At 40.0% G+C, this 27,359-nt stretch overlaps 1 protein-coding gene across 3 annotated transcripts; it reads left to right on the plus strand.

Moving 5' to 3' along the window:
- The first annotated feature begins 633 nt into the window (after window positions 1-633).
- ap1b1 (adaptor related protein complex 1 subunit beta 1) lies at window positions 634-27,359 on the plus strand. 3 transcript variants are annotated; one of them, XM_071482936.1, is made up of 24 exons: window positions 917-1,036; window positions 3,402-3,462; window positions 5,697-5,802; window positions 5,913-6,048; window positions 6,702-6,947; window positions 7,164-7,354; window positions 7,467-7,688; window positions 7,888-8,008; window positions 8,118-8,213; window positions 8,756-8,871; window positions 10,567-10,732; window positions 11,584-11,682; window positions 12,853-13,112; window positions 13,491-13,695; window positions 13,907-13,927; window positions 14,162-14,248; window positions 15,010-15,039; window positions 15,135-15,272; window positions 15,363-15,508; window positions 15,601-15,730; window positions 18,541-18,625; window positions 19,144-19,230; window positions 19,885-20,039; window positions 25,797-27,359. In XM_071482936.1, the coding sequence occupies exons 1-24, from the start codon at window positions 1,010-1,012 to the stop codon at window positions 25,869-25,871; spliced, it is 3,006 nt and encodes a 1,001-aa protein (XP_071339037.1). In that variant the 5' UTR covers window positions 917-1,009; the 3' UTR covers window positions 25,872-27,359. The 3 variants fall into 3 exon arrangements, with proteins under 3 accessions (XP_071339036.1, XP_071339037.1, XP_071339035.1); XM_071482935.1 differs by lacking the exons at window positions 917-1,036; window positions 13,907-13,927; window positions 14,162-14,248 and adding an exon at window positions 634-726; XM_071482934.1 differs by lacking the exons at window positions 13,907-13,927; window positions 14,162-14,248 and having other exon boundaries at window positions 920-1,036.

Consider the following 27,359-nt stretch of genomic DNA (forward strand, 5'->3'; position numbering starts at 1 on the left):
CTGCCGTGTCTTGGAGTATGTAAAAGCAGAAATACTGACATACTTTCCCTTCAAAATTTCCATCTGCACATGTGTTCGGAAGATTATAATTTTTTTTTCGATTTGACCTATACTTAGCCAGTATATTTGGTAAAATAAAAAATATAACAGTCCTATGATTAATCTTACTTTTGTTAAAGTTATAGTGCTCAATTTCTGTTGAAACTGTTTTAGAGGGTTTGTTAATTCAATTTTATGGTCATTTTAGAGGTGTTTCTAATATTTAGTCTATACTCATTCATTTAAATGGATGCAGAAAACATAAGAAACATTTTAACACTGTAAACTGATATATGATGCATGTACAAAATAATATAAACACCTGCATAATAAAAGTTACCACTGCATTTACAGAACCAGGACTACTTTCAGTAACTATATCAGACATCTCTTTCAAAGTTTTGTGTTCAGTTAAACAGTTACATTTCACATTTTGTAAACAACTTGTTTAAAAAGTCAGTGAATGTGATGCAGCCTGTTGTATCCAGAATCACCAATTTCCTGGACAGTTTTTTAAAGAACATATTGTCGATAGAGTCGTTTAACCACTATGAGTAACATGGACAACCCTCCTCCTGCGAAAGCTGACGCTGCTCGTCTGTTTGCATACGATATTTAGTGCAAAGACGGAAGTAAATCAAGTGGGAGGGGACGAAGGCCACCACAGCCACTGCTACGCCTGTCACGGTAAGATGTCTGTGGAGATTTTCTCTCCAAATTCACTGTGTGGCGATTCTAATTTTAACTCCAGAAGGTACGCTAATTCGTTGGGTAAGGTTTAAACCGGGCCGACAGATTAAGGGCTTAACTATCCCGGCAAAGGCTTCCTTAAGCCCCTACTTAGAAGGTCATGCCTCAGCTGCGCTAGCTGGAGAAGTGGCCGGGCGCTAGCTGACACTGACAGGCAGCCTGCACCGCACAGCTAGCCTTTAGCACCAGTTTCATTCATCTAACTCTAACAGCCGCAAACATGCAGGAATGGGCGAATCAGCTATGCGTGAGTAATTGATCGGGCAGCATCGATAACTGCTGAATTATCTGCACTAACTGACCTAACTTCAAGTTACCGTGACATGTATTTTACTGCTCCTCCAGCTATGCTAACGTTGACGTCGTTGTAGCCTGACGCTAGCCAGCTAGCAAGCCTTTCCTGTACTTTGTGGCTAAGTCAGCGGTTTAAGTTAAACTCAGCCACTGTGAATAACTCGTTTATTTAGTTTTCAAACTATATAAAACTGCACTAATAGTTCAGTGTCAGTATGGCAGGGTAGCAGCGTGAATTATCGTTCAAACTGTAATCAGGTATTTCGTGTTGCGAGACGATGCTGAAGTTAGCTTCCGATTCGATAGTTGAGGGGAGAACTAAGGGAGAATGATTTTAATGTAATTAAGTAATAGTAATGAACAAATCTGAGCTAAGGATTACACCTTAGTTCCGTAAAAGGGTATTAGACACTATAGATAAAGCCTCAGTGCTGTTTGAAATCCACTTTAAAATGAATGAAAACTTGGAGAAATAGAGATCTCGTTGTTTTCACATCCAGACCACATTGGACCAGGTCTACATCAAAACCTACTATACTGTCACATCTGGAGTAGCTTATCCCAGACAAGCCAAATACTCTTCAAGACACAGCTTCAGATTGGTTAAACTTTTATTCTATTTGTGAAAAGTAATTTTTTTTTCCCTATAACTAGACCACATGAGACCAGATCTAGTTCAAAAAACACTATACATAGACTTGTGCTCTAGATGTGAGGAAAGCAGTGAAATCGCTCTTTTTTTTGTGCATTTTCACAAACAGAATAAAAGTTTCACAAATATGAAACTGTTTTAAAGAGTTTCTTGCTTGTCTGGGATAATCTAGTCCAAATCTGACAAGTCTTGAATGTTTTTTTTGTTTGTTTGTTTTGTTTGTTTAAATGTCGACCTAGTATGATGTATAGAATACAGAAAATAAAGTTTTAACGAAATTGAACGTGGGTTTCAAACAGCGTTAAGGCTTTATCTACAGTGTCCAACACCCTTTCACAGCAAGAGGTGCAAATTACAGAGAAGTTAGGTTTAGGGCTATCTTTAATGCCCATTCGGAAACTTCAGTGTAGTTGTTGCGTCCACAGTTGTGTCCACAATATATCTGGTTAACTTGAGTTGAACAACCTGTCTGATGTTTCAGCTGCCTGAGGCTCAATAATGAAACTGTCATTCACTGTTGTGGTCACTGGTAGCAATTTAACGTTTATAACTGTCTCAGCCATAAACTTAAATTTGGTAGAAATGAACATCAGCATCATTATCTGCTGGCATCATTGTTCCCGGAAATTATTTCCTTGAATGAAATCAAATTTAGAATAAGTAAATCGCTGTAATATTAATGTATATCCGGACTGATAATGGCAGAGTTCATTAATAATACTGTCTTATCAATGAAAGGCTGAAAGGTTATGGATTATGGTCAAGGAAAATTGGCAGGGACCTGTCTATGGTATCATCTGAGTAAATGGAAAGTCAGTTGAATTAATGAAATTATTAGCCATGATAAATCTTATTCACATGCCACTTGTGTCGTAGTGTACAGACCACTGCCAGGATTTAGATCAGTATTAATACTATGATAACAAAGTATCATAATCATCATATACCACACACTCTGATGGCAGTTTAATAGGTGCACTTAGCTAAAACTAATGTAGTCTAATATAACAGTGCACTTGGTGGTGCTGTTGAATTGTGTTCATTTATATCAATGAGGGTGGGCTAAATAGCAGAAATACCTGTCTCCATAATGTAATAACTGTCAACAGCATCATCGACTACATCCTCCAAAATGATCATACAGTTCAGTGAACATCTCCCTAAAAGAGTTTAAACCTAACCTGAACATTATAAACTTCATGGAGGAGGGTTTATAGCAGGACTGCTATATTAACTGTGCTGGTTTTAGCTAGGTGAACCTAATAAGCTGGCAACTGAGTGTCTATTTATATACACTTTCCTATTCACTTGAATGGGATAATGTGTCCAAACTTTTGACCAGTACTGTAAGTGAGAGAATATCTTTTGCAGAGAGGTGCTGGATCAAGTGGAAATCAACAACAGGAAATAGACATCCTTTCATGCTGCTCAGTAAAAGGGATATTGCTGACCAAGAAAGAGGAGATATTGGCGTCTGTTTTCTCACCAGAATCCATTGTTTTTTATTTTGATGGATCACTGCTATTTGTTCAGGAGAAGACAGGAATTCCTTTTATTTCCCTGTGCTTGCACTTCTAGTATTTCCTCTTGCTCTTGTTGTGCTTCCAAGTTTCCACTCAGGAAAAGATTTCACAATCATCTTTTTCACTCTCTCTGTCTTTTGCAGGAAAATCGACAATTTGGATCCAAGATGACGGACTCCAAGTACTTCACCACCACCAAGAAAGGTCTGATAGCTTACTGTTTGTTAGTTCATAAGATAGATGGTGTAACATGTAAAACCTCAGTGACAAGTTACAAGGTTCTTATTATTTTTAGTTCTTAGCTATTGCTAGCATCCATGCCTTGTTTTTAAGCAAGTGCTTTGTGGATTTTAGCTGGATGGTGCTGAATTATCTCTGCAAAGACAGACCTTGGCTTTTTTCAGGTTGTTAATTTTGTCCAATTAACTTCAAGCTGTTCAGTGATTTCAGAAAAATTATATTGCATATTTTCCCAACAACATGATGCATGCATGATGCACATTTATGGTCTTTCAGTGGATGAAACCAAAGATTCTTACTCAGTTTAAGATTCATATGTTACAATTAATACATATTCCGATAAACTTTGAGTTGTTGAATACATCTAACTGACTTGACTAGACCTCAAAAAAATAAATAACCAAAGAAGTTATCACCCTGCTTGGTATCAACATTGTTGCCAAGAGCTTCACAGCTCTGGTTATTGTAAAGCAGATTAGACATATTGAGCCTTAGCGCTCAGAGATTTAACTGTCTCGCTGTGCCTCCTGTTGTATTTTTGTGGCTCCTCTCACACATCCCAGAACTGCATGTTCCCACATACTTGCTTAGATAATGAAAACATACTTGTAAGTAATAGTGTGTAGACTCCTTATGTTTGTTTAGGGTTTCTTGAGAGATACTGTAGAAGCATGTTTCTTTTAGTAGTGCTTCTTCTGTGGATTTGAATGTTGCTGTGTGCAGTCTGTTGCTGGCATCTTGAAGGAGATTGGGAGTGATTAACGGTTTACAATGCCTGGGAAACTCTAAGCAGGTAGACTCCAATTCAAGCCCAAAATTAACAGTGTACTGACAGTGTTTGTGTATGTAGGCATCAAAGTAACACTGCACTGAGATGTAAACTAAAGAAAGATTAGTCTCTTTCAGTTTAGCACAAAGCAACACAAATGGATAAACAAACACAACTACTTTGCCATCTTTCCTGAGAGTTTCACATGGTGACATGATGCTTTGTTCAATACCTGCGCTCACAGTTCAGATACTCTTTTTGTTTAAGGCAGTGAGGAAAAATAACATAGTCAATTAAATGCAAGGAATTCCTATGCCATCATTATTTTCTTGTATTTTTTACATAAAACAAGGCTGTATGGATATCATTTGTCTTTAAGCAGTCACAATGATTAGAAAACAATTGGTATATTCTCGACAATCAGTGGGTGACCCTGCACTCACTTACCTTTTATCATCTGCTCAACAATACCTGTAAGTCCTGATGGGGTGGGGTGTAGTTAAAATTGACATTAATAAGAATATTTTTCTTATATTGGTTTTATATCAAGGATATATACAGTATATACACACACAAGGATGTGCAAAATCTCATATAATCAAACTGAAATTCAATGCATTAAGATTTGCTCCACTGTCACACACTACATCTTACAAAGCACAGGCAAGAACCTCAATGCCAAGTTTTGCTGTGAAAGATCTTATTGAATAATCAGCCAGCTCCACCCGTTAACGGTCAGGGAGATGACTTGTGCACTCCCATCTGCCGTTTTATTGGAGCTGCTGTCCAGCTACTAAGAATGTGAACATGTTTTGCTGCGACTTTTTAATAAAAGCGTTTTATCACTGACCTGCCAGAAGGCTCATAGGCTGCAGGAGCTATTGGAAGTGTCTCCTTTGTCACCAAAATCAGGGATGCACTAACTCATTATTGAATAAAAAAACATAAATATACGGACAAGTTTTTGTTTTAGACAGTCCAAAGGAAAAACGGTAAAACCAGTTGCACTTAAACCCCAGATAACCAATACCACCCACCAGTATGAGAAACTACAGGGGGTGCCAGTGTTCTCTGTTTATTAGAGGTTCTGATAGACAAGGGTGCTGTACAATGCATGTCTGTTTATCCAGGACAGCAACCTGATAGCCGAATGGTTAGGGCGCATACCATGTGGGTGCAAATGCTTTGAGCAGACAAGTCCCCTTCTCTCTCTCCCATTTCCTGTCACTCTTCACCATCCTATCAAATAATAAAGGTATAAAGTGGCCCAAAAAAAAAAACAACTTTAAAAAAATGTCTGTGTCCAGTTTATATGTTATGATGTGTGAAGAGAGACCCCTGCTGCACAGTAATCCTTTCCACTCTCTCCATCACAAATGGATTACCTGATGAATGATCCCTCTTTCCTCGTGTGTGTGTGTGTGTGCAGGGGAGATCTTTGAGCTGAAGGCAGAGCTGAACAGTGATAAGAAAGAGAAGAAGAAAGAGGCCGTAAAGAAGGTCATTGCATCTATGACAGTTGGAAAGGATGTCAGGTGAGCAAGGAGAAACTATGTCAGAAACATCCCACACTGGAATTATGTACTGTAACTCATCACCTTCCATTTTGAGTCATTATTCACGAAACATCTTGTGCCTCCTCCAGTGCTCTGTTTCCAGATGTTGTGAACTGCATGCAGACGGACAACCTGGAACTGAAAAAGCTGGTCTACCTCTACCTGATGAACTATGCCAAGAGTCAGCCAGACATGGCTATCATGGCTGTTAACACCTTTGTGAAGGTAAATCTCAGTCTGTCATAAAAGTTTAGAAACTGTATGAAATAATCAGTTTGTATTTCATTATTTAAGTGCAGAAATCTGTATTCTTGTATTGCACAGTGCTGTAAGAGGGTACATGCAGTCCTTGAACCTATCAAATGAGTGATTTAAAACATAAAGTATTGAAAAAGGAAATCTCAATTCATAATGGAAAATTATCAGGAAATAATAAATATGTAGAATGTATTAGAATTTCACCATTAGGACCAACTCTTGGTTCCTTCTTTTTACATGCAGGTGCTTTGTACAGCACTGTGATTGGAAGGATAAATATTTTCTGTGCTAATTTGAATCTACTCATGCATGCATGCTGTTTTTGCCAGCTGTTTAAAGTAATTTCCCATTATTTCCCTCTTGAATCTCTGACGTCAGTGAGATAATTACCAATTACCCTAAGGTATCAGTTTAGGTTAGCTGCAGACACCTGTAGTCTTTGATGGTGCATTCCACTTTCTTCCCTCTCATCATCCTGCAGCAGCCTTGACACCTCAACATATGATCATTGTATTCTTTACAGAATGCTAATATAAACAAATGTCAAAGGAAATCAAAATGCCTCTTAGAAAATGTAGGATGACAGAGATATAAATCATCTCTCCAATCCACCCATCTAGGACTGTGAAGACCCCAACCCTCTCATTCGGGCTCTTGCTGTTCGTACAATGGGCTGCATTCGTGTGGACAAGATCACTGAATACCTCTGCGAGCCACTAAGGAAATGTTTGAAGGACGAAGACCCATATGTGAGGAAGACAGCTGCCGTGTGTGTAGCAAAGCTGCATGATATCAATGCCCAGTTGGTGGAGGACCAAGGCTTCCTGGACACCCTTAAAGACCTCATCTCTGACTCCAACCCCATGGTACGACTCTTAGCTGGCAGATTTCTGTCTCAGGGTGACATAGCTGGTCACAGACCCCAGCTCTGCTTTCACTGATAAACCCTGTGCTGGCATTTAAATGCTCAACATGATGCCAGAATGGTGTTAGTACAATGATCTCTCTTTTATATCTAAATATAGCTGTTGGCCTTTACCTCTTCTGTCAGCATTTATCGGTTCTCTTGTCTTCATCTTTAGGTTGTAGCAAACGCAGTGGCAGCGCTGTCTGAGATAGCCGAGTCCCATCCCAACAGTAATCTACTGGACCTGAACCCCCAGACCATCAACAAGTTGCTGACGGCTTTAAATGAGTGTACAGAGTGGGGACAGATATTCATTCTTGACTGCCTGGCTAATTACACACCTCGTGACGATCGTGAGTCCCAAAGGTAAAAGCAAACACTGCCTTAATTAACACTGCATGTCATTTAGCACATATTCACAGTAAACTCAATTTAACGTTTGTGCTCTTTGTCTCCCAATATCATTAACATCTGCTAGCATCTGTGAGCGTGTGACCCCACGGCTCTCCCATGCCAACTCTGCAGTGGTGTTGTCAGCAGTTAAAGTTTTAATGAAGTTCATGGAGATGCTGCCCAAAGACTTGGACTACTATGGCACCCTGCTGAAGAAACTCGCGCCTCCACTGGTCACTCTGCTCTCCGCTGAACCTGAGTTGCAATATGTGGCCCTCAGAAACATCAATCTCATCGTACAGAGACGGTAAGTCTGGGGAGATGACCTGGGGAGAGGGTTTCTTTACTATTCTTTATACATTGGAAATAGCAGCCCCTAATATAAGTTGTATTTACTGTTGTGTGGTATATTTTATCAAGATTTTATTTTTTTGCTTCATTGTCTGTTGTATTACAATCTAAGGCAGGTACCACAAATGATGAGAAATGTTGATGTCCCTTTTTAGCCCAGAGATCCTGAAACACGAGATGAAGGTTTTCTTTGTAAAGTACAATGACCCAATCTATGTCAAACTGGAGAAGCTGGACATCATGATTCGCCTTGCATCTCAAGCCAACATCGCCCAGGTATCGCACCCACAGCTATAATACATTGTTGTCTTAGGGTGCTCTTAAGAAAGAAAAGGTATTAACAAAATTATCTGAGTGACATGGATGTGTGTCTGTCTTGCTGTAGGTGCTGGCTGAGCTGAAAGAGTATGCCACTGAGGTGGACGTGGACTTTGTCCGTAAAGCTGTCAGAGCCATTGGCCGCTGTGCCATCAAAGTAGAGGTGGGTGGAGATGATGTAATACTGTCATCAGATACTTGAATCAACTATGTAGTTAAACGATAAAGCAACAGTCTATAAAATTGTTTGTTTACTGGTATTTAGACTCAAAGTCAGATCAGATCAGTGAGGATTAGTTAGTGTTTCTATGATGAACACAAGGGGGCTCTGTCATCATGTCAGTGCTCTGTCTAAATACACTGAAGTTATATATCATGATATATATTTTTGTTTTGTATAATTTCAACAGATCATGATGAGAAGAACCACACGACTGTTTAATATTAGAGCCTGGGCCTAAGTGATTGTTTTTAACCCTGAAGTTAAATACATAAAAACAACTATTATTTCCTCAATAATATCACAAGATAAAAAGATTTAGATCTTTAAAAAGATTTTTTTCCTGTTAAAAGAATAAAGAAAATTTAATGTAGTTTCATATATTTTATATATATTACACGTTTATATTTTATATGAATATGTCTGTACTCTTTATATAATGTGTAGGCCTGTAATGTCAAATTATTTTTCTCTCCATTCATTAGCAATCAGCAGAGCGCTGTGTCAGCACTCTGTTAGACCTCATCCAGACCAAGGTCAACTATGTGGTGCAGGAAGCCATTGTGGTCATCAAGGACATCTTCCGCAAATACCCCAACAAGTAAGTTCCCTCTTAGATATCATTGTGGTCCTTTTTTTTTTTTTTATTCAACACCTGACGTATTGAGTAAGGTTTTTAGTTTTAAAAACTCCATTTGCATTTGCATCGAGACATTGTAGATATGTAACATTGTATGACCTATTACATGCTTTGCATTGCTATCTGATATTTACATCTAAGAATTATGGTACTTACTCACACATTTTATTTACAAGCAGATACCCCGACTGTTGCACTCCTCTTACCCTGTTTAAATTTTCTCGGTCTTTACTTTGGCAGTTGCACAGACAGAAAGTGTTTTCAGCTTGGCCTTTATCTAAACAGTTATACAAAAGCTTTTTTCCTCAAAGATCTTTTTATTGGATTTGACCAAATGGACTGAAAATACTTAGTGTATATAGGATATGTCAGTGTAGTACTGAATTAACAAAGGATACAATTTGTACTTTGTATCCTGCTTATGTTAGCTTTACAGAACATGTCCATATTAAAAGAAAGAGAAGATCTAACTCTAACCCCTTCAACCCTCATCTGCCCCTTATACTTGTACTTTGCCACTGGAATATTACAGAGAGGTGCTGGAAGTCAAGGTTTTGACAAGAGTTTTTAAAGAAGAGAACTGAGAATCTGTAGCACAGATTGTGTTTTGTTGTGGATAGCGCTTATTAAACTGCTTGGATTGCACCTGGTCAAAGGTCTGGCACATTTGGCTGGAGTGTGACTTCTGCTGTGGATCCAACAGAGTGGATTCATGTGCCAGAGAGAAACCTCTGCCACACAGCAGTAGACCGTCACCCTGGAGTTGTGAGGCTCCAAGGAAGCAGCTTTGCAAAGCTTACACCTCAGCATGGTCCAGGCCTTTAGCTCTATGAGTCACTGCCCTGTCAAACTTCTGCCTTTTCTATTAATTAGGCACCAACTAAATCTTTCTTCATTAGCATATCTTGTAAGAAAAGCAATATTTAAATGGATCGGGTTATTATTCGCCATTTTATGCAGATCAGAAACCACAGAAATTCATCAGCCACAACAGAAGCTGGTTGAGTAAATGAAGGAACCAGTGACCAAACCAGACTAAAAGGAGCATAACTATGTGCCCCTTTTTACATAGGTCAAAAAAGACCTGCGTTTTTTGTACCTGTGAAAGGCTACAATAGGCATTCAGTCCTGGTTCAAATGACCCTGCAGTAGTCATGGATATTTATTGGCTCCGGCTCCAGCCGACAGCGATGTAAACACAACACCCAGGTGAACACGTTACACAGGCCTGTCACCTGCCCAGCACAGTGCTGTTACACAAGAAACACTGTGGCTACACCTTCTGCTGAGAATGAGTGAATCTGTGTCTGTGTGTTTGCTCTGTAACTGCATGTGATGACATTGCTTAATCACCTTGTGTAGTGGGTTACTCATGTTTAAAAAAAAAAAAAAAAAACCTGCTTATATGCACTAATTTTGGTGTAAAGAAAGGTATTTGTTTTACATTTGTCAGGTGGACAAAAAAACACAGCTCCAGGTTAATGTTAATGTTGCTCTGTGTCTGCTGATGTTGTTTTTGCTGTCCATAGTGGCCAAAAATCCATGAATGCAACTTATTGTTAATTACAGTAATTCAAACTGTAATTGTTTATTTTTTGTTGTCTCTCCTAAAAAATTTGCAAAATTTGAGCGCATGTTTTGTGTGACTACTTTCAGGTATGAGAGTGTGATTGCCACTCTGTGTGAAAACCTGGACTCCCTGGATGAGCCAGAGGCTCGTGCTGCCATGATCTGGATTGTCGGAGAGTATGCTGAGCGCATTGACAACGCTGATGAACTGCTGGAGAGCTTTTTAGAGGGTTTCCACGATGAAAGCACTCAGGTGTGCAGGGACGTTCTTATTTTAAAAATGTGAAACATATTTTTAATGGTGGTGGCAGCACTAATTTGCAGTCAGTGCTGGCACTGAGTAGCACACTTTGGTTTTTGTAGTTTAAAATAAAGCCATTAGTTAGCTGCTGCAAAGCATGGAGGTGACATGCCATACACAGACACAGAAGCACTATGGTGAACTGGTTTTATTTAACTGACAAAATCAGTGGTAACCATGAGAGAAATCAAAGAATCCTGAGTAAAATATTTTGTTTTTCTGACTCGAGCTGTGCTTAATGGGAAGACACTACAGTAATTGGAACACTTTTTATATGTGGCTGAGAGGCACATTTTGTAGAGAGGCCAGCCGTTATTCTGAGGAGCATTCTGCCCCAGTTCACTGTGGGTTTAAACCAAGCTGCACTTGTTAGACAGCTCCCCCTGAGTAGTAGATTTGTATTAGTAGTGATGTGTGTGATTAGTCAACTAAATGATTAAATAGCGCAACTCTCACTAGTTAGCACCGAAAATACTAGTCAGTTAAACTAATCTGAGATGTTACACAGCCGCATGCCACTAGCTGGGGCCGCAGCCCTGGCAGATCACAGCCCCTGTTTCCCCACACTAGTGTCCAGATGTTGTAAACAAGTAAGGTGGAAAGTGGAACCGATAGCATCTCATAAAACCATATTTTTACAAAATTGTGATCTAGAAAACATTGTCTAGACAACAACTGTTTTGTGCTGCTGTTTGCAGGAGCAGATTTGGCACATATTTGAAATATTTACTGTTTAGCAGGATGTTGGAAATCTGAGCAGTGAGCAGTTGTAACATACGGTATATGTTCACTATGCCCTCTAGGTGCAGTTGCAGCTTCTGACAGCAATTGTCAAGTTGTTCCTGAAAAAGCCTACTGAGACCCAGGAGCTAGTGCAGCAGGTGCTGAGCCTGGCCACACAGGTGAGAAAAAAACACAGACGCACAGTTTAATTCGTGCACTTCATGTTCCTGCTAACATCTGTCGACCGATGTTTGACAGTCCTCACTTTCCTATCTACTACTCTGAACTCACCATCCTTCTTTTCTTCCCCAGGTTTGGATAATTGGTTCTCTTCAACATGGCTTTTTAGCTCTTATTTTTGTGTCTTTTCCAGAGAGTTCCTCACTACTTTATCATTCCAGGGATTCTGGAGTATTTTAATGCCACTATGGATCCAAACCTCGCACTTAGCATAGTAATGACTTCAGTGGTTTGAGCTTACTCTGCAGTTACACTAATTGTGTTTTATGGTTGAAAGTAATGAGTTGGTTTTAAAAAATGTAAAATAAATAGAATAAAAAAAATCAACAGTTCTAAATGTTAAATTTGAAGTGCAGTTCAGCCGACCATCTAGAATATGCTACATGGTATATTATATGAACTACTCTGTTTAGCTGCAACCGTGTTTAGTCAACACAACATAGTCAAGGGAAAAGTGTACGGCTGTGTGGTTATTGATCATCATAGATCATCTGTATCATCATGGAAGAGATAAGATGCTTCATCATTTGTGTACATGAGGATGACACAATATGAGAAACACCTCAATATCATGCAGTCTAATACAACGCCACAACAACTGTGGTTTCAAAAACAGTTGAGGCAAGGTCTCTGAGAGAATGTCTTCAAGCAGTAAATATTATCATGAGTTTCACACATTTACACGGGCTTGTGTATAATAATTTGTTCAGATGCAACTCCATTAAATAACTGGTAACGGTTTGTGCAACAACCACAGATACACAAACATTTTGCTCCTGCTCAAGGCGGGGAGAAAGCAGCAGAGGGAAGAAAATGTGCCTCATAACTGAAGAATCTTATAACAAGATATTTGTTCTCTGGATTCAAATTATTCCTTAAAAATATGGCATAGATAAACACACTAATAAAAATGTGCAGAGTAAGGCTGCCTCATACATTATCCAAATCCTAGCACCACCCCAAGGCTGACTTGGTTGTTGATATCTTTGAGCCACTGCTCAGTCTCACATATTGGGGCCAAGACAGAAAAGAGTCTAACATTAAGTATTTATTAAACATGCTCCATAAATAGTAATCCCTCTTCCTCATGCCTCCTTCTCTGTCTGCAGGATTCTGATAACCCAGACCTCAGGGACCGCGGCTACATCTACTGGCGTCTGCTCTCCACAGACCCTGTGGCTGCCAAGGAGGTGGTTCTGGCTGAGAAGCCCTTGATTTCTGAGGAGACAGATCTCATTGAGCCCACGCTGCTGGAGGAGCTCATCTGCCACATTGGTACTCTGGCCTCTGTCTACCATAAGCCACCGAGTGCCTTTGTTGAGGGAAGCCGTGGTGTTCAGCACAAGAGACTGCCTGGCAGTGCTGGATCGTGAGTCGTGCACTTGGTTTTTTTTTTTAAACACAGCAGGCAAAGAGGTTTGTTTACTTATGTGGAGCAAGCATCTTGACTCTGCTGTTATGGTTCCCTTCAAATCTGCTGAGTAAATCACTTTCCAGCAGTGTCAAGCTGTGCATCTCCTCCTGCTTTCAAATCCCACTCATCACGTGTACTAGCCATTGTTCTCAGTGGACTAGATGGAGGTTTAGCAGCAGCAGCATTTTAGTGACAAATTAGATTTACAGTGTATATGAAAATCACGAGGAATATCTAGTTTGCAGAACAGTAATCAAATAAATGACATCACCACTATAATGCGTAATCTAAGTTAATGTTATTTTCCTTTTTCATGCCTTGTTTTATTTGTAGTGGGGAGAGTGTTGAGAGCCCAGACACAGGTTCTGCTACTGGAGTTTCTGAGGCACCACCTGCTGTCATCCCATCCCAGGGAGATCTCCTGGGAGATCTGCTCAACCTGGACCTGACACCTCCTACCACCACAGGACCACCACCCCCCTCCTCTGGCATGCAAATGGGTGCTATGGACCTTCTTGGAGGAGGACTGGACAGCTTGGTAGGTCTTCTACACACCACTGTTTAGAGAAGCTTTCAGGTTCTGAAAGACTGGTATAACACATCGTATTTGATTTTGGTGATAGGCTCAATGTGACAGTGACGGTAATGTATCTTTGTATTTTGTGTTTCTTCTATCTTTTGGTGCCTTTTCTTTTTCTTTCTTTAACCCTTGTGTGTTTTCCTTTCTTTGTTCAATGCTGCACCTGCAGATGGGGGATGAGTCTGAGCCGGTAACTACATGGAGGGAGAGGGCACAACTTTAATAAATCATGTTCAGGCCATTTTAGAGGACTAATTTAACCACTGCTGTTTTGCTGTAGTTCTTGTGCATCAGTCTGACATTTTCACTCATCATTTATCATCAGTTATTATCATGATATGAACAATAGGCATGCTGTTAAATCCTTAAGTCCATCTCTTTTCTTATGTCTGGGCTCTGCGATTGTGTTTCGTCTTTCAATCAGCCGCCCATTCCCCTGCGGACGGACACTCCTCAGTCACCTCAGCTCCCACATCAGTCCCCATCGCCCCCAGATTACAGCCCCACTGAGGTTGGTCCAGGGGACCACACTGGACCAGTAAAGGCCAGCAACAGCCTAGAACCCCCTCTTGTCCCCTGTTGTACCACTGTGTCCTCTGAGTAGTCCCCCCCACCAGTTGAACTGTGCCTGTTTGCACTTTATATTGCATTGTATTTGTTTCCCGCCCCATTTAGGTGAGATGTTAGTAAATCTTGCCTATGTGTTTTTTGTTTTTGGTTAAAAAAAAGTCTCTTGCACAATAGTTCAGCTATGCCACTGTGTGGAATCTCTCTCTCTATCTATCTATCTATCTATCTATATATCTATATATATATATATATATCTATATATCTATATATATATATCTATATATATATATATATATATCTATATATATATATATATATATATATATATATATATATATATATTTTTTTTTTTTTTTTCTTTTCCCCCCCAACCACCATTGTCGCTGTACCCCCAGCCTTTTCATCACCACAATAGATACATCTAGTGAGTAGCATTTGAACAAAACCTACTGGAATTCAGTAGACACTCAGTCGGACTTGGGTGGACAGTAAAATGACAGTTACATGACAGGAGAAATTTTCCTGAACTGGTGTCACCTTGTTTTTATTTAGTATTGTAAACCCCATAGCTGTCATCAATCACTGAACAACATTTTTGACCCTCACATCCCTCCATCCATCCTCTTCAGACCTCCCAGTTTTATTTAATGTTACAGCAACAGATAACCTGAATGTTTTTTTGTGCTTCTTCCCCTTACCCAGCTTGGAGGAGACCTTGGAGCAAGTCCTGCCGTAAGTAATTTTGTCTAGTGAAGTTTTGTCGGGCTTTTCTCAATACACAGTGACACTGAATGTGTTAGGGTAACATGTTACTTTGTGATCCACAGATGGGGGCTGGTTTTAGTGCTCCTCCAGCTGCAATGCCAGCCTCTTTCAGTGCCCATGTTAGCGGTGGTCTGGATGACCTGTTTGATCTCGGTGGTGGAGTTGGTATGCCTATGGGAGCCTACACCCCCCCCAAAACAGTAAGTCTTGATATGCTGGTACATACAAACAAAGTTATGTGACACCAGTGGTGGGATCCCCAATAAAATACTGATCTTGTCTCTCTTTAGGTTTGGCTTCCTGCCATGAAGGCCAAGGGTCTGGAGATATCAGGCACTTTTGCCCGCCGTTCTGGGGTGATCCAGATGGAGATGACCCTCACTAATAAAGCTATGAGTGTGATGACTGATTTTGCCATCCAGTTTAACAGAAACAGGTAAGACCATCTACTTAGCTGTGGATGCTGCAATTTTCTATTTACACATTTTGTGACACTTTTTTTCCTCCTTCCTCTGTGTTTCTCTGTAGCTTTGGTCTCGCTCCGGCTGGTCCACTCCAGGTTCTCACTCCTCTTAGCCCAAACCAGAGCATTGAAGTGACCCTTCCCCTCAGTAATGTGGGACCTGTCATGAAGATGGAGCCTCTCAATAACCTGCAGGTAATGCAATGTTCATTTCCCTTAAATATAATGTGACTGTGCAGGTTTTTGCTCTGGGTGAACAGTAACTTTCTTTTGCTGCTTCTGCTTTTATTTGTCATGAATCCTGATTCCCAGCTGAAATTAACAGTGATGCAACTTACAGACAAGAGGATTGTCAGTTGTCAAGTACAGCCTAGAAGCACAATGTTATGTGGGTCAACTTATTTATTTATTTAACACTGGCCATATCAGGATAATGACGCTTCAAGTTTACTGTCCTAACATGGCTTCTTACGGAGCCCAGGGCCTTGAACATAATGAGAGCACTCTGTCAGATGTACTCCTATGTAAGCAGAGTTAGCAGACATAGCTGCATGTTAAGTTTTTGATAATTAAATTAAAATACTGCTGAATTTTTGAAATTCCCAATTCAAGTTGGAAGTGTTGTAACTTCCTAATCATTTGTTTTTGTATATTTGTAAGTTTACAGATGTAAAATATCAAAATGTTTCATGTGTGAAATATTCATGAACCTGACTGTATCTCTTGGGATATTAAGTTTGGTCGTGAAAACATGACCACATCTTAACCTATTAGTAATGCATCCTTGCGGTTATTCACCTATACTGCTGAATTCCCATGCTGTGAATTAAACGGAATTAAAACATAAAACAGCCGTTTTAGAGAGTGGTTTTGATAAGCTGTAAATAAAGAGAAGCAGAGGCAGGCTTGTTTTTGATCAGGGTGGTTCTTTTAAGTGGGCAGAATGGTGGTTGGGTTTTGTGTGCAGCTGGAGAGGGAAGATAAGAGTATCGAGGGGGATGATGGAGGTGGGGGCGGTCATTAGTGGTCTCACAACACATGACTCCATTGTTTCTCCTGGCCTCAGCAGCCCAGCTAACCTTTCTACTCTGCTGCTTCTAGGCCCTGCTTTGATGGGTGCGACGGTCTGTTTTATATCCTCAGATGTTTTATTTTAGGAGGTTTTGCGTGATTATTGTCTTGCTGGAAGATAATGTCTCAGAATATCACTGTAACTACTCTTTGAACTACTGATGTGTGGATGCAGTTTTTTGATACTTGTACACTGCCACATTCACTAAAACCATTTAATCACACATCAACAAGTTTAAGGGAAAGGCTTTAGTAATGATGGGGACACGTTTCCCAGCTGTTTCTGCCACCTTACGGCCTTCTGGAACAACACAGAAGTTCATTTAAACATCAAAGTGGTGACTTGGTCTCGTTTCCTGGTTACAGAAGTGGATATATACAGTATAATTATTCAATAGTAAAGACATTTAAAAATCAGTCTAGTACAGTGGCTCCTAAACTCCTAGACTGGCGGAGGCTGAATTAAATCTTTTGTACCAGATCTAAGAATTTAGATATTTTTTTCCCATCAATATCAAATATAGTACGAAATAATAAATATTCAATTCAGTTGATCAATGATCATCTCGTCTGTGCAACAGTTTAGTTAAGAGATGACATTGTTAACAGCTGTCTCATGGTTATTGCTTTGTAATATTTTTCCCTGAAGCTTTATATTAAATATAAATATAATTTCCTCTGATTTTAAGTGTGGTGGACTGAAGTCAGTGCAGCTGCAGCATGTGGTTATTTTCATTACTGATTAATTTGAGGATTATTTTACAAATTACATTGGGTCATTTGGGCCATAAAATGTCATAAACTAGTAAAACATTATCACAATTTTTTTGGTGGGGGGGCATTTTTGCTTTAAAAATAACAATCAAATTTGTTGCAAAATCATGTAGTCAGTTTTTGCCAAGCAAAATTAAGACAATACAGTAGAGGTGACATCCTGTCCCAGCTGGCAAGAGTGCTGGAGCTTGCAAAAATATCCTTTTGTACAAAGGAAGGACCTTACAGTGTTGGGAATCAGTGGTCTAGTAGGTCAACTCATGACACAGAAAACCTGTAATAAAATGTCAGAAATTATATCATACAGTAGTGTTTTTTCCCAATTGTATTTGGTGTCAGACCACTTCTTCTTGGTCATATAACCCTTTGTAATAGAGGTCTCTTAGTTTACAAGCATTCAGAGTGAAGCATTGTGTAGTCCTGCATTGCACCCAGGAAGAAGATGCCCTATTGAATTATTCATGAGTCATTCTTTGGCTATCCTTTGGCTGAACTCACTGTCCTTCTCTCAGCACTTCTTTGTTAAGCAGCTTGATCAGTATCACTGCTTGCTGCTTGCTACTTCAGGTGCCCCCATTATTCCACACTTGCTCTTGTGTTTCAGGGTCCATAGATTGTAAAAGGTCCAGCATGAGGAGCCAATGTTCACAGATTCATTTTTTGAAAACGTAGACCTGCTTTTAGGTGTTATTTTTTTGTTTCCTCTTACTTGTCAGTCTTGTTTGTGTGTTAGCTTTTTGCGTCTGGTGTTTTATTTTTAACCTGCTGTTCTTATCTCCCTCTATTTTCATCTTTATTGATATCCTCCTGTAAATCATTTATTAAAGGCTGTGTATAGAAATAGTTATTTATGATATATTTAACATCTAAATAATGTTTGCTAATACTGTTTGGCAAAAAGCAGCCTCATATTTACTGTGAGGTACAGTGTGAGAGGAGACCAGTAAAGAACATGGATAGAGCGATGATATCATAGGATATAGTATTGCCTATGTGTGAGACAGTGAGGACTGTAGCCCTCTTGCTCAGTAAACAGCACACATAAACCAGCCATGTCCATCCTTGAAGGGCACTTGAAAAGTAATTACCTATGTATTGCTTCTTGTTTCTCCTCCTGTCGTCCTCCTCTACCCCCTCCTTGTATGTAATCACTCTCACAGGTGGCTGTTAAGAACAACATTGACGTATTCTACTTCAGCTGCCAGTACCCCATCAGCATGTTGTTTGCAGAGGACGGGAAGATGGGTGAGTGGGTCTTGGCTAAATCTCTTCACTCAAGACCACCTGACGTCAACCACACACACATACGTCAATTCTTCAGTGAGGGAACATTATTGTGACTGTTATGAGCATGTGAAGAAGTGTGTGACGTACATGTGTGTGACTGTCTACCTGCCTGAACTCATTCACATCTTGCGGCTGCACACTCGCTCCTATATAGTACACCAGTGCCATTTTTGGGCCTTTGTCCCTTTTGTTTTTGTGTTGCTGTTTGTTTTATGTTGTGATAACATGTTGGCATTTCACCCTGTGGAGTCTCCTGATGGGGCTGGCAGCAGGACTTCTGCCAAAGGCTGCAAGCTAATGCTCCAGAGCCTAAGCCACAGCAGGACACCCTATGTCTAGTGTTGAATCAGACTACTCATACAACACTTACAATGTGTACATTTATCTTCACCACAAATCCTATTTCTATCCTTATACTATGTAAGTTTGTGCTCTGTCTTTGGACTCATTCAGTGATTGTGTTTCTTCTTCTACAGAGCGACAGGTGTTCCTCGCCACATGGAAAGACATTCCTAATGACAATGAGTCCCAGTTTCAGATCAAAGACTGCCATCTCAACTCAGGTGAGAAGTAGGAACAGAGAACAGAGAGTGCACTAGCTGAAGAATGCATCATTATGCAGCCATAGCCTGCTGCTAGGCTTTATGTGAAAACAGCCAAGCAGAGCAGCGGCGAACTCAAATTCAGATCCTTGCTAATGAAGCAAATTGTATTTGATGAGAACTCATCAGCTGCAGTCCCTATTTACGTGCGATAATTTGGTTTTACACAAGTGAGAGTGCAGCTCAACTGGAGAAGAATTCATAATGACAGTTTAATGGAGATTTCCCCCCACAGATTGAATTTCTTCTTCATGAACAAAGAGAGAGCGTCTCAGATCCTACTGGGGCACAGCAGTAAAACAGTCTGAGGAGAAAAGTTCATTCCAAATTAGTGACTATATCTTTGCTGTACAGACAGCCTAGAGTGAAATTTTAGGGGATGATAAGTGAAAAAAGAAATCCTCCATGCTCTGATACATTTAATGACTGTTTCAGCAGACAGCCATAGAGCATGGCAGGAGTCAGTGAGTGGCACTGAATAACAGTGTGAAAAACTGAATACTAAAGGAACATTAGCTTGTTCAGATAAGACATTATAAGTTCAGTTCAACATGTACAGTGTTGACTGTGTTGTGACCTTTTTAAAAAAAAAAAAAAAAAATGTTCCCTCAACAGATGCAGCCTCCAACAAACTGCAGGGTAGCAACATCTTCACCATAGCGAAGCGCACGGTGGAGGGGCAGGACATGCTGTATCAGTCCATGAAACTCTCCAACGGCATCTGGGTGCTGGCTGAACTGAGGGTGCAGGCAGGAAACCCAAACTACACGGTGAGTACTGAGCTTGTTGTGTTAGCTGAATTCATGAATTTAAGTCATTGCTGTTGTGGTGTTGGTGCTCTACTAACTAATTAGTGCCAAAACAAAAAGCTGGTGAGAGAAGGTGACAACTTTTGGTTTTTTTAAGTGAAGCCACTAATGTACTGATTTAAATACTTCCAGGACAGTTTGTTATGCTGTAGGATGAATGGCAGGCAAGTTTCTCACTGATGAAGAGAGATTTAATATGGCAACATATATTATGTGTATATGTGTTGTATACAGTTTGTTAACATTATATTCCTGCCACATAATCTGGAACAGCTGTTTCTGTTAAAGATGTGGAACTTGATTTTACCTGTTCTTGGGTGAAATGCCAAAATTCATCAGCATTTTAATGGGTCATAAAGGATTCTTTGGAATAGGGCAGGTGATTTTTAAAATTATTTTTATATCATCATAAAGTAACTGCGAAGTTTATCTGAACAGTTGTTGAAATCAGTGTTTGCAGTACAAATTGTACTTTTATTTAATCCAATTTCATCTGAATTTTTGTATTAGTGAATGTTTTTATCCAGTGTTTACAATCCTTACTTACTGTTATTTAAAATTATTCCCAGACTTTTGTAATTCAAACCAAAAATAATTATCTCTACTTGAGTTTGTGTGGGTTTTTTTGGGGTTATGTAAGTTTTGTAAGATTTTGATTTTTAAAAAGTGTTGGCACATGGCGCCAAGTAGATCTTTACATCATGTCTGTGTTTTAGAAGCAAGCAATATTACAACACATGGTGAGAGGACATCTTTTAAATCCAGAGCCGGAGCTATTTTCGGAGGCTTTAATCATACCTACCATAATAACTGATTTCAGCACATTTTGTTTGGGATTGGAGATTTATCCCATAATAAACACAAATCAGGAATCAAAGGGCTCACTGAACTGAACCAACCACCCAGTGAATGGTCTCACTGTTGTACGTTCCCATATACAGTGTAGGAAAGTTCTCGCTTCCGTTCTTCAGCACTGCCCTGCTTGTTCAATTAAGTCAGTGTGATGGAGTTAACAAAATACTGTCATCCCTGCACGTCATGGATAGAGATGCATGACAGAGCAGCAGCTGATTTGAACAAGCACAGACATGACGGAGATTGATGTGAAGTAATGAGTGGTGAGCGCGCTGAAGGCGGGAGGCTGGTTCATTGTACAGTGACTGGAGTGTGTCTCTAGTATTGGTGACTCATCTGTGTGTGTGTGTGTGTGTGTCAGTGTGTGTGTGTGTGTGTGTGTGTGTGTGTGTGTCAGTGTGCACATGTATTTGTTTGCTTCCTCCTTTGTGTTGTTGCATGTCTCTGCTCCGTCAGCATGCCACGGTCTCTGCTCTTGATGGATTGTGTTTGGCTTAGAAATTCTGCATGACTAGTCCAGAACAATGACCTTGGTGTGACTCTCCTCCCTGTTCATCACTCAGTCAGCTTTCAGATCATGTTTCTTTTTCATAAGGTGGCATTAAGTGTTTTTTTGTTTTTCCCTGTCTAGACTAGTCAATTTGTCAGCCACCCAGCTCTCACTCATTAAATCTTCTGAATTTTAAATCGGTTTCACACCCCTCCCTCTTTAGTCAACACATAGCTTGACCTCGCTCAGGAGATTTAAGAGAACACGACTTGGGTTAAGTGAAAGCTGATTTTTAAGAAATGATTGTTTGTAGAACTTTTTTTTTTCTACCGGAGGTGGTGTACATTTTCTCCTTTCTTGCTCTTGATTTGTTGTGTTTATATTTCCCCTGTGCGTCCTTTTGCAATGTCACATCATTCGTTCAAGAGGTTGTTCTCATCCACCCTCAGCTGTTTCTGTCCTGTTCTCCTTCTGTCTTTCTAATTTCATATTCAAGTCCAAAATGTTCCTCACTGCGGCTGGAAAGGCTCCCCTACTTTTTGCAGATGGGTCATAAATTGTTAAGTGAAGAGAAGACTAGACTTTAAAGTTAACTGTGCTGCATGTACGGTGTGTACTCTGATGCTTGTTGCTGAGAGCTGCTGGCTGCTGGCTGCTGGCTGCTGCATGATCCCTGCACTCTCTTGGCACGGCACATTAAAGCCAAGCTGCCAAAGCCTTTTGTCAGAAGCTATTTTTAGACTTGAAGAAGTAAAGCCCTGCCACCGCATGTTTTATGCATTTTAATTTGCTTCAGAAGATGAGACAAAAGCCATTATTGTTCATTGCCATGAGTGGAGATGCATGGTGGCATGTTCCATTTTTGCTGCTGCTCACCCATGCTGTTTTAAGGTTTAAACATGGCTTGGCCTATTTTTCTGATATCTCAAAACTTGATTGGCTTCAACTCTCCCATGATGCCTCACTACTTATAGCGTGATAGCTGTGCCCCAATTCCACACTTCATAGTAAGAAAGTTCAGCTTAAGAAAACAAACCATCACATCATTCAAAAACATTCCTCATTCTCCTTAAACCTGCAATATTGGCTGTTTGAGAGAAGTGGAGACAAATTGTGAACACAACACTGACGTATCATCTCCTTTGTTTATATTGCAGACTTTGCTTTGTGCGCTCTTTTAGCTCTCTGTTTGGTCTCTACCAACTCCTGAGAGAAATATCTGACTTTTAAGCTGCTAAATATGCCACTGTTTGCTCCAGCTAGTCACTAACTGTGTCTGTCTGCTGTTTGGTGCTCAGCAGGTATTGTACAGTGTGAGCTTTTTCACTGAAAACAGCTGCAGTCGAAAAATGATGTGTTGAGAGCGGTGGCGTATTGAGAGTGAACTCTTACAGCAATGTTGCTGGATGGACAGTTAAACAATGAGCTGAAACTCGCTATTTAGCTTCATAAAGCTGAGAGGAGCTGCAGATGTAGTGTGTGACCCATTTCACTTTGTCACATTGTTTTTTCACATTCTCATTTGATACATTTTTGGTATAAAAATATTGATTACAGCTGCTTCAGGTTTGCAAATGTGAAATCTTCAGAGGCGCACAAATTTAATTTGCTTTCAACCTAGCTCATGTATATGTCGTAGTATTTACAATGGAAAACTGAGATCCTTTTGATATGAAGCATGGTGTTCTCATCTGCCATCTCCTGTCCCCATGGCAACTATGTGACCAGTGATGTTGGCTGATTCTCTCTTCCCACATCTTGAGCTGGTAATTCTGAGGGTTTTGGTAAAATTCAGCAGAGAAATGGACACCACAGTGTTACCCAACACACACACACACACACATATATGGGCTGTCCCTCATATTGAGTCTCTGTTTTTGGGTTAAAACCTTAAACATATACTGTGAGACTATATAAATTTGTTCAAATCTCACATTTCAATCTCATAAACCTTTTGATTTTTCAGAGCATTTACTGTATTAAAATATATCTCCACCTACACCCAGTTAACACGCACAGTTGACACACTAAACTAATGACATAGGATGAGTTGTAAACCATTAGACTCAACCTTAACTTGATAAACAACTTATATTAAGTATATCAAATTAAGATGAAGATAGATGTGACTTTGTCAGAACATGATCATGCATCGAGGAGTCTTCTTTCTTTGTTTTCTCCCGTTGCAGTGCTGCATTGCTGATCAGAGAACTGCGGCGGCTGTAGGTCACAATTTACACTGGTTTGGACTTCTGCAGTGTTTTTAGACTGCATGATGAGTTGTATGAACCCACGTGTCTGTCTCTCACTGGAGACTGCATCACATAGGACACTGCCGTTTTTGTAACAGTAACAGTTAGAAACGCAGAGCTGTGTTATCACCCTGGAAATTTGTAAGTTCATTGTCTTGGGATGATGGAACATAACAAGCTTGATAATAAGAATATTTTTGTCTCTTTACATACTAAATACACACCTTCAGGTGATTACCACCTCCTCCCTTGTTACTATAGCTCCCTCTTCCTTTTTTGAATGCCGCAGTTTCTAGCTCTCCTAATAGCAGGTTGCACACAGCAGCTAGAGAATCTGCATTTCCTCACATCTTACCCCGTGCTGACAGGAGCATGGCTGCTTAAATGTTGCTAGCAGCAGCGTACATTAGTAAAGAGCTCTGAGTGTACAGAGGCAACACTTAAAGAGCTGTGTTAGATTACTGCTTCAATCCACTGCAGCTTTGTGGTATCCACCACATCGCACTCATCACCTTTGCTTGGTCTCAGTATTCAAATGAGCTGAGGAGGGGCTTGGTGTGAAGTTCACATCAGTGACTCATCAAATCTCTGCTGAATAACTCATCACTCTAATTACAATAATTGTGTCTCTCTGAAAGAGAAAACATTATAGTCTTGTCACGATACTGGAATATCAAACTTCACCACTGTATGTTGAAAAATATTGATATTCCATTTTCTTTACCACAGTGGAAAACAACTTCACTGCTTCAAACAACAGACACTTCACTGCTTAAAAAACAAAGAGGAATAAAAACAGTACTTTGTACTTGGTAGTGCAAAAGAACAATACTGGATATCAATATTTAGGTGAAAACCAAGAAAGCACAAATAAAAAATAAAAATAAAAAAACTTTAGAAAGGAACACTTGAAGAAAATAAGGGTATGCTGGACAGAATTGAACAGACCTTATCTCATTCCTGTCTCTTTGTTTTCTCTCTTCCTGTCAACTCTCTGCTGTCTAATAATTGGCAGAAAATGCCCAAAGTACCTGCTAGAAAGTCAAGGAAATAAAAGACAAATTGCTCAAATAAAAGAACAGATCTTTCAAACTCTTCAGGCAGTTAAACAGCTTTCCCCCCCAGGTTGTAGTATTCTTGGATTTAGAGTCTTGCTGTGTTGTTTGGATTTGTCAGTGTAAACCAGTCGTGGAGGATCTATACTTGTTCTTTGGTTAGCTAACACCTTGACCGCACTGTTTTCTTTTCAATGTCACACAGACATGTGGGGTCTTAGGCTTCCATTTGTGAGAAAGCACAGCCCATGGCGCAGCAATTAATCAGTGAAACATTTTGAAATATTCAGAATCACTGTCTTTTGTGTTTAATGCTACGTTATGACAGTGTCTGTCCTGATAGAATTACTGCAAAGCTCCTGCTGCCTTGTGCTTCCTGTCAAAAGCGTGTTTTTGTATCTGAGAAAATGACATCTGCAGTATGATTGCAGTGCAGTTGTGGGGTGGAGAAAACTCACTTTGTGAGGTTGTATCAAATCCTAAACCTATTCCCAGCTGAGACTAACATCAAATAGTGGAGAGGCTGCCTCTATTTTTTCAAGTGAATTTATGGATGTATATTTCTGTCTGTCTGTGTCTGATGAGACTGAATTTAGAAGACTTTCCATCAAAAGCTTTTTTTTTTTTTCTTCCTGTTTATTATTGATTATTTCCTTAGATCTGATTTACACCCATTAACTCACTAACCTGAAGAAATACTAACGATGCTCATGTTTGAACAATGCTCAGATGAAGGCTGAAGTGTTATATCGTTACATTTTTTTGAAGCTTGCAGAATTCATTGTGCGAATAACTTCTTTTCCCTGCGCCTGTGCGCCATTCATGCTCATTTATACAGTGCTGACGCTAACCTGATTCTGCTTCACAACTGTCTTAATTTTGTAATATGGCTGATGTAAAATTAATTCTATCACTTTCTTCTGTGTGCCTTGTTTATGTGACTTATTGATGCCTGTGGTAGCTCGTATCCCACAAGGGGCATTTATTAACTCACTTTGTCTGGATGTGTAGAGCAGCTTTTAAATCAGTTCATATTCAACCCTACTTGACTCTTTTCTCCTTTCAGGTCTCTCTGAAGTGCAGAGCTCCAGAGGTTTCCCAGTGTGTGTTCCAAAGCTACGAGGCGGTGCTGAAGAACTGAAAAACACCCCTACATCCACCCGGCCGCTGCCCTCACAGACTCCTGGCACCTCCTCTTGCTCTCCCTCACCTGACCCATGGACCATGTTACAACCTCACACAGTGCAGGAGCCCCTTCCTGCCATGTTGGGCCTGGAGACTGTTCTCTGTATGTCATCCAGCTGTTTACTTAGGATGGTAATGATCTACTGTCTCATTTTGAACCATGTTTTCTTTTTTTCTAAGACTGCGGAGATGTCTGAATCACTTTCTTGGCTAGTCTTTTTGTGTTTGTTGACAGACTATAAGTTTCAGTTTCAGGACATTATCTCGTGATAAATAATCTGATGAACACTTTGAGACTGAGCAGGTCCTCCACTCCTCCCTGCCCGAGCCATCCTGTGACGACCTTTATTCTTTTGGGGACAGAAGGTGTATGACTTGTATTCCCGTGACTGTTTTCTCTTTAATCATTATCTAGCCCCACTTCTCTGCACACTGCAGTCTATTTTTGGCGTCTGCAATCAGCAGGTGAATCATCGCCGTGGGGCATATTTATTTGGGGTACTTTCAATTAAAATGCAGCAGAAAAAGGCTTTAACTCTCCTTAACCCTCCGCCTGTGTGAGTGGAAAGTGGCTGTCTGGGCCATAGAAGAGACACATAAATACTTACAAACTACATTATTGTTGTCTTTGTCATTTTATAGAGTTTCTTTAGTATCTGTGGTTAGCAGTGGGATCGGATCCTCTGCTCTCCCCTTAAAGCAGAATGTCTGACGTGGTTGTGTGCATGGAAACTGTTTGCTGATGTGTGGTTCTTTTTCATTTTAACATCAATATCTGGACATTTTATAGACTAGCAGCAGTTGCTCACTGACTGCTCTTATACTTAGTCATTCCATGGTTTAATTTGTGTCCATAGTCTTGTTAGTGTACATGTGGCAAACTGGGAGAGAGCCTCAGGTGTTGAGGATTTTATATTTGCTGCTTGCCCCTGCGGCAGTGAAAGCCACTCAGGCTCTCTCTGCCACTTTGCTCTTTCTTTATTCCCATTGCAGCTTTTGAGAACCGTGGCCACCTGAGATGAAGGCTCAGGCGGGATAACTCTAAACTTATGATGTCATGGTTTGTAACACTTAACAGTAATAAGTATACATGTTGGTAGCGCACTCTGTTTTAGCTGAAACAAGGCGAGAACAACATCCAGTGTCCCTGTCTTACCTGCAGATTAATTGGATTCCTTCACTGAGTCATTACACTGAAGCCCTTTATATCAGCTGTACAGGATGTATGCACCTACGCCAACACCTTTTACTGATTACAACAGAGGTGGCTGTGTATTCTGAGTGTGTCTTTGTGTGTGGTGACGGCTGATTCATATGAAATGCTGTTTAAAAAAAAAAAAAAAAAAATCATCAAGTGTTTAATCAGATGTTTTTGATTGACATGATTCTGTTCATTGTGTGTACATCATTTGAAAACCAACTATTAAAAGTCTTGATAAATTCA

The sequence above is a fragment of the Trachinotus anak genome, unplaced genomic scaffold (genome assembly GCF_046630095.1).
Source record: "Trachinotus anak isolate AG129_WGS33_773 ecotype Australia unplaced genomic scaffold, CSIRO_AGI_Tana_v1 ptg000008l, whole genome shotgun sequence".
NCBI classification, from domain to species: Eukaryota; Metazoa; Chordata; class Actinopteri; order Carangiformes; family Carangidae; genus Trachinotus; species Trachinotus anak.